Source organism: Petaurus breviceps, unplaced genomic scaffold (assembly GCF_028583685.1).
Source record: "Petaurus breviceps papuanus isolate PSGF00001 unplaced genomic scaffold, PetGlider_PUasm1.0 186, whole genome shotgun sequence".
Taxonomy (NCBI): domain Eukaryota; kingdom Metazoa; phylum Chordata; class Mammalia; order Diprotodontia; family Petauridae; genus Petaurus; species Petaurus breviceps.
This window is the reverse complement of record NW_027185798.1, coordinates 15,485,807-15,498,844: the sequence shown is the minus strand read 5'-3', so window position 1 is coordinate 15,498,844 and position 13,038 is coordinate 15,485,807. Positions and strand designations below refer to the sequence as shown.

At 48.2% G+C, this 13,038-nt stretch overlaps 1 protein-coding gene across 2 annotated transcripts in view; it reads right to left on the bottom strand.

Annotated features, from left to right (window-relative positions):
* Positions 1 to 311: 311 nt before the first annotated feature.
* Positions 312 to 13,038, bottom strand: part of TMEM248 (transmembrane protein 248) — a 26,667-nt gene continuing 13,940 nt past the window's right edge. For both annotated transcript variants that reach the window (XM_069089575.1, XM_069089576.1), the window contains 6 exons: positions 11,892 to 12,068; positions 8,526 to 8,811; positions 7,255 to 7,405; positions 5,776 to 5,959; positions 3,824 to 3,967; positions 312 to 2,803 (listed from right to left, as the gene is read on the bottom strand). In XM_069089575.1, coding sequence (XP_068945676.1) covers positions 2,783 to 2,803; positions 3,824 to 3,967; positions 5,776 to 5,959; positions 7,255 to 7,405; positions 8,526 to 8,811; positions 11,892 to 12,053 — 948 coding nt within the window. In that variant the 5' untranslated portion in view covers positions 12,054 to 12,068 and the 3' untranslated portion in view covers positions 312 to 2,782. The remainder of the gene's footprint in view (positions 2,804 to 3,823; positions 3,968 to 5,775; positions 5,960 to 7,254; positions 7,406 to 8,525; positions 8,812 to 11,891; positions 12,069 to 13,038) is intronic.

The following is a 13,038-nucleotide window of genomic DNA, read 5'->3' as shown; positions in this document are numbered from 1 at the left end:
CACCCTCTGGTTGGACTAGATGGCCCTCAAAGTCCCTCCAGCTCAAAATGCATGATGTGACAGCCAAGGAAACTGAGGCCCACTTACCTTAGGTGTGACCACAGGGCCTTTCCTTCCACCCACACAATATAAGAAAGTTCGTAAGACACCTTCTAGCTTATACCCAGCACAATCAGATTCAGGGCAGAGACTGGGGATCTTGAATACAGGATACTAAGGCTATCTCAGTTTCTTCTTTTGTCTCCCCTCCCCTTCCTCCCCCTTCCCCCCTGCAAAGAAACCAACCTGAGCAGAACAGAGGGAAACCTACATAAACGCAAATGTCTTTATTCTGTAAAGCATATACACACATCTTACAAACACAGAAAATTAACCTAGCAGAGAATGCCATTACTGGATCATGCAACGAGAGCCATGAACGGGACTGCCGGGCCATCTCAGCCATGACCTGAAGGAGAGTCAAGGCTCTGACTCTCTACAGGGCACACTAACTACGGGAAAAAAAATACTTACCGAGAGAATCGGACAGATTCAAGTCAACAGTGAAAGGGAATGAAAAGGGGAGATCAATATGATCTGAAACAGCCACTCATTTGTCACTGACCTCGCGTCTGTCCATGTCAGACCCAGGGCTGAGCCTCACCGAGGGAAGAGAGCTGCTCTCCTGGCAGGAATGGGCACCCCTGACTTTGGGAGGCCAAGGAAGCCTCCCTGCTTGCTCAAGCCCAGCCCAGGAGCTGTCCCTATTCCCTGCCTTCACATACATCACCAGGGGCACATCTCCAACCTGCCACACTTTAGGCTTCTGCCCTCTGACAGGTGCTTGTGTGACTAAATGATGAACATTGTCACTTTCCGATCTTATCTTAAGCTATGCTCTTGGGGCATTTTTTTTGGCACTTCCTAGCACCATTCTTGACTTCATTTCTTTCTTGGGTTATCAGTTCCCCACCCCACCCCACTCCCTTCAATTAAAACATCCAAGGATCAGCAGCGCATACATATGTGTGCTTGAGCTGAGAGCAGAACAAATCAGGAAAAATAATTTTTTCAGCTGCATCCCCCCTTCCCCAAACATACACACACAGACACAGACACACACACACCAGCTATAAAATCTAGTCACACAGCTTCACTTCATCAGGATTCTAAGTCAGTAGCAGCTTCAACTAAAATCTGGAAGCCATTGAATATAAGACATTTCTGGAAACCAGGCCCGAGTGATTTCCAAATATGCTCTGGTCTGGAGCTCAAAGGCTTCAGAAAGAAAACTACATTCAACAATTTACCCACATGTCATGTCAGCAAACAAAGACCGTACAGAAAAAACATTGTCTATCAGAAAAATATGATTCTTGTGCTTGAAATGTACTCGAGGGAAACACTGCAACGCCAGCCAGGTCCCTGTTGTGGCCTGTCTCACGGTCTTCTGGGAAAAGAAGTTCCACTGCAACTGTCCATCTAGGGGAATCTGGGATCCAGATGCGATGCCTGAGGACCCTCGTGAAAAGGAAGAACGTGGGCTGCTATTTCCACGCCTGAATTTGATGGCCTCTGCCATCAAAAGCCAAAAGCAAAACATAAAAGGTCCTTAATGATGAAGGGTCACCACCCCCATTTCAGACGTGTGGGGAAGTTTACAAAATGCTTTCCCTTCCTACAGACTGAGGAAGAAACATAAGAGAGGTGTATTAGAAAAGGTAATACAACTTCTTAAAAAAAAAGGGAGGGGGAAGGAATCAAACGACCATGAGAGAAGAAAAATCAAGGGAAGAAATGAGATGAACCAGGACCACGCCTGCCTTTCACTGAGGGAAGATAGTGGACAGCAGCCAGCTGCCACTCGCCAACATCCAGCTCCTGAAGACGCCTTGGATGAAAATGGGCAGGGATGAGCTCAGCTGTTACCTCCTGGTTTTACACGGTCCCCCAGATTTCCCCTTCACTCTGCAGACCACAGGGGGACATGGCTCAGCTCCTTGGCACAAGAAAGATGCTTTTTCATTTTAAAGAAGGAAAAAGCCAAGAGAGGAAGGAAAAACTGACTGGTCAGCATCCTGCTGCAGGGCCCAGCAAGGACACGTCTCTTCACAGTCCACACAAAAATGAAACTTAGCACAGCATGGGGATGGCTTCAAAAGGGATCCAGCTTTTAGATCTGTCTTACTCAGGAGAAAAGCACAATGTTGCCCTAACTACAGCAGTGTTAAATGGGAATATGTATTTTAATTTTTCTTCTTCAAAAAAAGAAAGAACCCTAGAAAGATGGATATCTTTTCTTGCAAGCAAAGAGCAAAGTGGAGAACAGGCATTATTGTTGTCACCATCCTCACTAAGCCACAGAGAACACACTGAGCCCAGGCCCCGCATCAGCGGCTCTGGGAACGCCATCTCCTGTGGAAGGCGCTGCAGGCCCAGACACCACCGCGCACATGCCACACCTGCCAATCGGCTTCCTCTGAGGCGCCCGCCAGCTCGATGCCTCGGGCCGGCTTGCACGCTGACCGATGCAGCCAGAACATATTTACACAAACACGGTGAAGTCCACAGGTAAAAGATTGAAAGGTTCTGGTCGCACACACCCTGGTGCAGAGTGAGTGCATCATCTGACCAGTTTCTGAATATATTTTTTTCTTTTATAAATATGTACAAATCAATGAACAGGCACTTTGAAATGTCTTTGGTTGGAATAACCCAACATTGCCAGATAATATATTCACAGAGTGTCCAGATCCAGGCCGGGCTCAGCAGGCGATTGCGGTTCTTTTGGTCACTCACAGGACTAGGCTTCAGCCAAAGCCACCTGGAACAGAGCACAAGCAAAGGGGACTGGTCAGCATGGGGAAGCAGGCAGGGTCTCCGATGGACCCTTCCTCATTCATTTACCGCACTTTACTCCCCTCGGTACACTCTCCATCCTAGGCAAACTGGCCCACCTGCTATTTGCTGCACACAAGATCCCATCTCCTGTCCCTGTACCTTTACCCAGGCTGTATCTCCTGCCAGGTATGCACCTCGTCCTTCCTCCCCTCCCCTTTGGAGAATCCCTAGCTTCCTCCAAGGTTCATCTCAGGGGCTGACTCCCACAGGGTCTGCCCTGATACTCCTGAGTTGTTAACGACTCCCTCCCCTACCAAAAACAGTATTTTCATGTTTATTACATCATATTTACATATATGTATCATATTTATTATTATATTTTCTTGTAAGTTTCCTGAAGGTAAAGATTGCTTCCTTCACTGCCTAGTATAATGCCTAGCATATAAAAAGGGCTTAAAATGAATGCATTCAATGAATACATTCTGAGGTGTGCTACAAGAATCAGCCAGGATGGAAATGTTAAGGGGGGGTGAAATGGAATCTGGCAGCCGGGACATCCTTCCTTGTACAGACAGAGCTGACCAAGCTGGCTGTGGGTTCTAACCCTTCACTGGGCCCTTCTCTTCTCCTGGTGTCTGCTCAGGCCAACAGAATGGGGGAGGAGAAGGCTGAGGAGGGGGCACTCCTCGACTAATTCATGTAGCCACAATTTTAAAGCCAAGAGTCAACAAAGCCACACAGGGAAGATTCTAGGCAGGGGCCACTATGAAAGGACAAGAAAAAGATTCCGTTGCTGCTTTTACAAAGGAAAAGTGCTGGACAAAAGACATGACAGAACGCAGGTATTCTGCTTATGGAACAGAGAGCCCTTCTTCTAAAGTCTGCTCCTTTATTTCCAGGGGGGCAGCAGGGGTGTAACCTGCCCAAGTGGCCGCGGAGGTCAGAAGAGGCCTGGTTCTGCATGGCAGGGAGGCTGCTGGCCACCTCCCATCTTCTCACTTACCTTTTCTGGGCAGAATTCTGAATTACTCTGTCGAAGCTTGCTGGGTCTGCCCTTGATGACAGCATAGCAGAACATGGTAATCACCATCACAAAGAGGAAGTAGCTGGTATGCATGAGATGCAGGTTTATCAAGGACCGATCATCCTACACAAAGGGAAAGGCAAAAACCAAGCTGCGGGCAGAAGGCAGCCAGCAGCGGGGTGGCCAGGCTGGCCAGGCTGGCCTGGGGAGCCCTCACCAGTCTCGGAAAGGGGCAGTCTTTCTGTGTCACAGACCACTAGGGAGCCCTTCTCAGAAAGTATATTTTGAACATATAAGAAAAATGACATGAGATTATGAAAGAAACCAATTATACTAAAATAGTTACCATAATATTTTTTAAAAATAAGTTTAGGGACTCTAGGTTAAGAGCCCCCAAGTTCTGTGTGTTTATGTGGAAGGAGTTTTCTATTTCTGAATTCCACAAAACCAAAGCTTGGAAGAGTGAAACCAGAAACTGAACCTCCCTCTGAAGCCTCCCTTCCCTTCCCAGCATCCCCAGCCTGTGTGCCCCACCCCCACCCCTGTCCACTCCTCCTTCCTGACTGTTTCTTCACTCCACACAAAAAAGGTACCTCCTCTTCTCACTCTCCTCCTTCTTCCTGGAGTCCCAGCCCAGCCTCTGGTGGCCATGGTCTGCTTCCCACCTGCATGGGGTGTGCCCCATGGTCCTGTCAGGAGTGCAGGGGGCTGGCGGCTCAGAGCCTGGTCTGGGGAACTTCTGTGTCACCAAAGCCTACAGAAGCACACCCAGCTCAGACCCACGTAAATGCCGTGCATGTCTGGGAAGATTCAACACAGCAGAACGTCGATCCAAGTGGAATGTGGTGAGGAGGCCACGGACACAAAGCCAGCTGCCTCCTTGAAGGCCAGGGTTCTGTGGCAATGGCCAGAACTGACATTTGGCTCAAGCTTAAAAACATTTTCTTTTAATATGAAAACTGGTCCTGAGGCTTGATGGTGAAAGGCTGGTGTGCAATCCGGTCCCTTCCAGATGATGGTGCTGACTGATGAGCCCATGTGTCACCAAGCACTGTGACTAAGTCTTCTGTTACCCACCAAAACATGAAAACCTCACCTCTAGTCTCCTTCTCCCCTTTGCTATGGCCTACGTGAGAATTCTCTAATTACACATTTTAAGTGTCTGGGACGAAGCCTTTGGACTTTGGCCTGTTAAAGCGACACCATTCTGATGGTTTTTTTTTCACGGCTCATTGATTAAATTAACACACAAGCAGAAAAAACTGTACAAAGCATCTGCCTGCGCTGCCAACCAACTCCCATCTCTCAGTAACGTGCACGGGACAAGGGGAGAACGTCAGTGTCTTCAACACAGAGATTAAAGAAAGCAGACGGCCCAATGTGAGGAGAAACCTCCCAACAACCAGAGGTCTACGAAGGTGCTGTGGGGGCTTCAGGGGGAGGCTGAATGAGCCCTTGTCAGTCCTGTCCAAGCACCTTCCAACTTGGCGATTTGGGGACAATCTCTCTAAGGCTTTGATAGTCAGAATGATGGGGAGGCTGCCTACAGCTGCTCAAGCGGCTTCTCCGCCTGCCTGCCTTTCCTCCAACCCAACTCATTACCCTCCAGATGCAGCCGAGCTCATGCCCCACGTCCACCAGGAGGCCAGGCCCTCCCCTGAGCCCTCCAGCCCAGCGAGCCTGCCTATCTCTGTGCTCCTCCGGGCCTGGTCTACACCATTCAGTGCGTGATCTATCTACAGGGCTGGGGTCTTATCAGTGTCCCTGACAACGTCAGGCACAAAGCAGGTGCTCAGGAAGTTGGAAAGAAATCAAAAGAACAAAACCAAAGCTTTCTGGCCTGAAATGGTTTGCTATTTCTGACCCCCGGTGAGTGTAACTTCCCAGGGAGTGCTTCAGTGGAAAGGACGAGGGAGGCTTTTGTCACTTACGTCTGGCACGATGACGGTAAGCTTGGGGTTTAAAGTGTGGTAGACCTTCCCGATGGCCCCTTTGTAACACCAGAAAGGATTATAATCTTGGGCATATTTCGTATTCGCGTCCCTGGCGGTGGTGAAGACTTTGTACCACAGTGTAGCATTGCTGTAGGTCTCAGGAATGCAATGTGGCGGTTGTCTGGGGGAAGAAGAAAACCACCACCTGCACCAGCTGCTCCCCAGATGCCCACCCCACAGCGAGGGCTTTCCGATCCCTCCCAGGACAGTCACTGCCTGCACAGGACTTGCCAGGCAGATGGACAAGGGATGGCGGTTTCCGTGGGATACAAACCACCCCATCTGGCAGTCCCAGGATCCTGAGCAGCTACTCTGGCTTCCTCAGCAGGAAACCCGATGCCCAGTTTTCTCAGGGTAAGATTTCACCCCCAATGGCATTTCTGCCTAGCTGACTCCCCAGACAGCTGGCAAATCCCATGCCAGAGGAGCAGGCAGTTGATTGGATCCTGCAGGTCAGAGACCCTGAGATGACCCTCTGCCCGGCTTTCTAACCCATCTTCGTGGGTCGGGGACAGTGGAGGCCATCCAGGGCCCTGCTCGTCTGCCAAGTGGCATCACAGAAAGAGCGCCAGCTCGGCATGAGACCTGGGTAAGTTCCTTTGCTTCCTCAGGATTTCATGAGGAAATCTTTCTCAGGACTTTCCTAAGGGCTCCAAGGGTCTGGGATGCTAAAGAGTCACAGAATCCTCACATTACGACCTGGAAGGGTCCATAAAGGCCACCTGGTCATAGTCTCACAGCTTAGAGCTGGAGGGACCTCAGAGGCTACTGAGTCTGACCCCCTCATGTTACAGCAAGGAGAAATGGCCTGCTAGGGCTCACACAGCTGAGATTCAAACCCAAGCCCTCCACTACCCACCCCCACAACTTTTAAGTAGACTTTCTCCTCTCATATGTGGTTAAGTATTTACAGATCCTCAGTCATCCGAACAGGAAAGCATAGCTAACTTGGAAGGAGTCACTAAAAACCGAAGTCGACCATCTAAAATGTCAGCACCAGCCTCAGTCATTCTGAGAGGGCCCTACCCTGGGGGGAGAGAAGCCAGGCCCATCAGGAGGCTTAAGCCCAGCTCTGGCTGCCTGCGGCTCCTGTCTTCTGGCCACGCTCACGTCCGGCTCTGCCATGCCAGGTGTCTACGAATGCCATCACACGGGATCTGCCACTGACACCTTCACATCTTGGCAGGTCTCAGCATCAGGTCTGTCAGTTATCACTAGAGGTCTCACTAAGGGAACTCTGAATTAATCCTCTTGCTTAAAGGATCTTCCAAGACAGCCGGTTCAGGAAAATGCTTTCCTGGCCTCTCAGACAGTTAACGCCAGGTACCCCGTGCACCTTAATGAAGGTTTTCTGTACAGAACAGAGCAGAGACCCGAGAGCCGTCTTGTGCCCTGACCAGTCAGGGATGTACTTACACGGTAACAGGAAACACATTGGTGGCGGCCGTGATGGTCAGACAGGCAGTGAAGACCACCTGCTCACAGTGACCATGGAGAACACAGTCGTCAGAGTTCCAAGCTGCAGGCAGGGTGAAAGTGATATTGATCTCCTCGTGGGCTTCTCGACCTGGGAAAAGAAAACAATCTGAGTGAGCAGAGGAAGAAATCATGGCAGCTGACTTCTCCTCCCTGCCCAAAGGGGCAAGCACACACATTCTGCACAGCAAGGTCCCAAGGTTTTAAGAACATATCAGAACTTACAAAACAAAAAGAACGTAAGCAGAAAGCATCTGCTTCACTGGGAACCACAGAAAGAAGGAGAATGGATTTGAGTTCCTGGTCTATCGGGGTCTGAGGAGTCTAGAACTCATGCAAAGGGAAGGGGCCTGCCTACTGAGAGGGAGGCAGGCCCAGGAGACGCCCACACCTGAGAGATCCAGGAGACAACAGCAATGCTCTAAAGCTTCACTGTTGGGGACAGCCACAGACGGTGAGTTCCCTATTCCCCAATCCTCCCAGGGAGTGCTCCCTGGGCTGTTTTATCCCCCAGCAACTTGGGGTTCTGGAACATTAACGGCACTCATCTCATGTGCTGAGTCCTGCCTGATCTCGTAAGGTCTTCGAGGACAGGGGCGAGGTCTCTCATGTCTCCTGGTCACTCCTACACTGCTAACCATAAACCTACACCATATGTGGGGCCCCAGGAACACAAAGAGAGGAAAAGGAGCCCTCAAAGATGTTAGCCTTTTGGGGGAAACAACTGACGTTTCATATTTATAAGTAGGTACAAAATGGGCACATGTTGAACACAAGGATGTTCTGGGAGGGGGGCATCACTAACTAAGGAGACTGGAAAAAAGGAAGCTAAGGGGAAGGAGAACACTCCAGATATGGGGGGGTCATTAAGAAGCCCATTTGACCAGGCCGGAGTGTGCATGAAGGGAAGTCAGCTATGGCCAGGTGGGAAAGGTTGACTGGGGTTCGCTTCTGTAGGGCCTTCGAGGCCAAAAGCAGAAATTTCTATTTGACCCCAGGGGTAACAGGTTGTGGCTGGAGTTTGCTGCTGAACACACAGCGGACTGAAAAGGCTGTTAGGGCCAGTGCCGAATGGACGTCTGAGGGACAAGGCCTGAATCCAAATCAGTCTGGCAGCTTAAGGACGCCCTTCTGGCAGCCCCATGCTGGCTGTTGCCTACAGGAAAGTGGAGAAGAACAAAGCTTTAGGAAAGAGACTGTCTTCAACATACCTGAAAGCCCAATCTGGTGGCCCAAAATGGTGGAATACAGGTGTGTGACATTGCGGGAGTACCCTCCAAAGGGCCTCAGTGGGTCCAAGGTCAGAGTGATGGCAACAGAAATGTTTGTGGGGCCAGAGTCCTCCAGGGCCTGAGGTGCCTGGGTGGCAGAGCGGGCCTGCCCACTGGTCACTGCAGTCTCAGAGGTGGCACTGTCGTTCACAAGGTGCTTTAAGGTTTCATTCTCCGAAACACACAAGTCCAAGTCATTAAACCTCAGAAGGAAAGTGTTCCAGTCCTTAAACAAAGAACAAAGCCATGAGACATCCTGAGTGTGAGAAGCCTGATTTCCCCCTCCAGTAAAGCCTAAGCCAGTGCCTCAATGGTCCCAAAGGGTGGTCCTGATTCTAAGCTAGAAAAGCCTGATGACAGGCCTGAGGACCAGTCCAGCTGGGCTCAGCCAGACCCATGCAGGCCAATGATTGGACGATGAATTTCTTTTGGCCACAAGAGGGCTGTGATCTACACTGACCATGAGAAATTGTCCTTACTGATGAGATCACGATCAGGTCTTTCCAAGTGAAATCATCATTACTTTTCATCTGTAGGGCAGCTGTAACTTTTTCAAAACACTTTCATGTTTATGATCTCAGAGGCAAGTAATGTTTTCCTTGCATGGAGTGTTTGTTAAGCTTACTTGGGAGCTAAGCAATAATCACCTGGTGTCCCCACAGGACAGCAGAAAGGGCTCTGTTTCTGACTCTGTAGTGAAAACTACACGTCATCCTTAGTCAGGAAGAGCCCAGTCAGACAAAGGTGATACAAAAACTCATAAAGCAGTGCCTTTAATTTCTTATAAATAATCTCAGCTCCATTTATGGTGAAAAGCAATTCTTCCTCAAAGTCTCCTTTCTCCTCATAATCCTCAGTAAACACCAATACTTATTATCTGGGCCTGTCTCTCTCCCCTCCCCACAGTGGACTCTGGACCTCATGAAGAAGGAAGTCAGTTTTCCAATATCAGATGAGGACAAGCAGTTCTAGGCATCTTTTAACATCCACGAGTTCTAATGATTTCAGATCTTGAGGGCTTTCCAAATCCATGTGCAACAGGTCATGTCAAGGCTTGACTCAGACGCAATTTTGAAAAGAACAAACCCTACATTAATCTTAGTGGAAGCACAAAGCTGACCTCCAAAATGAGACCTCCAAGTACTTCCTCTGAAATTCTCATTCAGATAGTTCGCTTTCTATCTCCTGCATGGCACTAACGTATCAAAAGCTGCTTGCTCTCCCCCAAGCTCCCAACTTACCCTGCCACTGCACCTTTTTTTTTTAAAGCAATCGGGGTTAAGTAACTTGCTCAAGGTTACACGGCCAGGTGTTTCTGGGTGGGTGCTAAGTGTCTGAGCCCAGATTCGATCCCCAGGTCATCCCGACACTGGAGCCGGTGCTCTTACTTGCTATGCTACCTGGCCGCCCTGCCACTGCACCTTTTAAACAGTGTCCTGAACACACTAGCAACTTCACAAATGCTGGTTGAACTGAACTGATGAAGAAGTGATGCCTCTGGAATACTTGGGCACATATCTCTAACCTAAAATGGGTAAAGCCTTGTCTTGCCCTCCCACTGAATCTGCCTATGCACCAAAGGCTACTCAGAACCAACCATGACAGTGAAAGCAGATTCCCCCTGGGGCAGGTTCCCCAGGCTCTTAAGTGATCCAGACCCAGTGGTTCTCATCCTTCCCCCAAAGGCTGCCCAGCTTCTGGTCAAGGTCACTGTCTGTCAGCACTTCCCAGCCCAGGGGAGGAAGAAGGGTGGCTCAAACTAGCTGATGGTGCTTCCCAAAAGCATGCTGGTAAAAGGTTTCATGTGCGTAGGCTGAAACAATTTTGATTGAAACAGATTACAAAGAAAGGCTTTATCTGGCCTCTTTCTGCTCCTGAGGATCATCAACACTTACAAGCTGATTGTAACAGAGACTGCAGAATCTCATTAGGCACAGGGAAGAGTCAGGATCCCAACAATACAATGAACCATCCATTCAAGAACCAGGGTCTTTACAATTCACATCCCTTTTCAAACAAAGAACAGAGAACTTAAGAGAAAAGATGCTGCCTTAAGAATGGTTTTTAAAGGAGACCAAGGCAGACTTGTTTACATAGACTAAAAAACACCTTCCAGGTCATTTACTCTATCAGAAGGCTGTATCCAGTGTAAATTATGAGGCATAAAACAGTAAATAAAGGTATTTCAATTTGACTTTATTTTTAAAATCATTTAATTTAGAAAATTCCAGAGGCTCCTTAGTGATTTTTAAAAGTTGCTTTGAAATGTGTATTAAGTTTTTTTTTTTTTGGGGGGGGAGAGAATAAACCTTTTTTTTTTTTAAAAGCAACTGGGGTTAAGTAACTTGCTCAAGGTTACACAGCCAGTTATTTTTTGTGTGGGTGCCGAGTATCTAAGGCCAGAACCAATCCCAGGTCTCCTGACGCTGGGGCCAACGCTCTTACTCACTGTGCCACCTGGCCGCCCCGAAATAAGCCTTTTCTAAAACTTCTGTACAGGCTGGATGGAAGAAGGCAAGGAATCTAGAGTCAAAGACCTGGGTTTGAATTCTAGTTCTGATACTTACTGTCTCTGTGACCCTGGGCAAGTCATATGACTTCACTGGGTCTAAGTTTCCCCATCTGTTAAAAAAAAAAGTAGGGGGGGATGGGAGGATGTTCTCATCCACTAAGAAAATAAATAAGAGTCAGCAGGGCAATAGCCCAACAGTCCTTCTACCTTGTAATCCTCAAACAAGGTAAGACGGCCTTAATTTTCTCCATCTGCCTTGACCCAAGGAATCCCAAGCCCTGCCCTCTTGACATCCTTGATCCTAATACCAAGTGGCACTTGCTTATTAATTAAGGCTCCAAACCATCTCCACTGAACACAGACACAGAGAGAACAGGTGCAATTAAGTCATCAAAAGGAACCTCCATCAGGAAAACTCCCTCCACCAATACAGACTGCCACTCCTCTGTCTGTCATATAGATTTAGACTCTCCGGATTGGGGAACGAAGAGAGGCGTTTCCTGGGGCTAGCAAAGCTGATGAATGTCAGGCAGAGAGAGGCCTTCTGACTTCACTGCTGGCCTGTCACAATAACTATATTGTATGGGTTCAATTAGCCATCCTTAATCTAGCAGAATAAACCAAGATCTTTGGTAAAGGTTTTTTGGTAAGGAGAAAAGAAGAGGGAAGCTTTTGCTGTTGTACACTGAAAATAAGGCCTTCTCTCGGAAAAAAGCCCGAATTAAGACATGTCATTCAATGCTTCTTCCCAGCCCACAAAGCCCAGTAAAGAAGCATCTAGAGCACTCTCTTACCTCCGCCATTTCTGGTGACTTGATTTCCTTTATCTTAAAGAAATAGCCTAGGGTCAAAAAAGCGATGGCCACGGCGCTCACGCTGACCATGAAGACAACAAGTGGAGGGCGGCTGCTGATGTGAGCCTTCAGATTCTCCAAGGGACTGATGTTAAACATCATTCTCGCTCGTTCCACCTGAGGGGAGCACAGCAGATCAAGAGAAACCACTTAAAAAAAATTACATCATCTCAAAAGGTCATTTTATCTCTTTTTGAAAAAGCTACTCATTCCCCAAACTGAGAAATGTGACCAACTCACTTGGAAAGGGGCTGGCCACCTGGCACAATACAAAACACATGGCAACGTGAATTAAGCACTTTAAAAAGAGGTATCTTGTTTCCTTCACTACCAACAAAAATAATTATTCAACTGGTGAAAATATAGGTTACACTTTGGTGTAAAGTCTGGTTGGTATAAAACCTAATTGATTTGCATGGTACGATGGTGAGGATCCTGGGGCTAAGGCCCCACATCTCTGCCATTCCCTGCTGGGGAGGCTTTTTACTTCCCCTGGTCTCGGTTTCCATATCTTTAAATGAGGTTGTGCTAAACGCCCTCTGGGCCCTGTGGCTTTAAATATACGGCCTATAAATCTGTGCTGTTTTTCTCTGTCTGTGACATCTATTTCTCTACAGTATCTCTATAGCTATCTATCCATGAGGATTTTTTTTCTTTCAAAAAGCTTTCTCTTGTTCACTTGGGTGAGCTAGGGTGGAGTCTTCATATAAAGAGCCCAAACTTAAGCAGCAACCCGAGCCCCCAAAGTACATACAATATGACGTCAACTGGACAAGACACAGATCGTGTGAGTTTCCATTAGAGGAAACTAAATAGTGTATTCTTACTACCCTGATACAACCCCATGGGGAGAGAGATGGAAAGTCAGCCAACTGGTACACTTGAAGTCTAGGGAGGGGGAAAAAAAGACATTTAATGAAGACAGAAAGCTCTATCCTCTACCTAATGTCTAACAACTGTTGTGCCCTTGATGGTAGTGCAGGACTGAAAATATATATCTTCACAGACACACATGCACACGCGAGCGCATTTCACACTCTCACACACACACACACACACACACACACACACACACACACACACACAC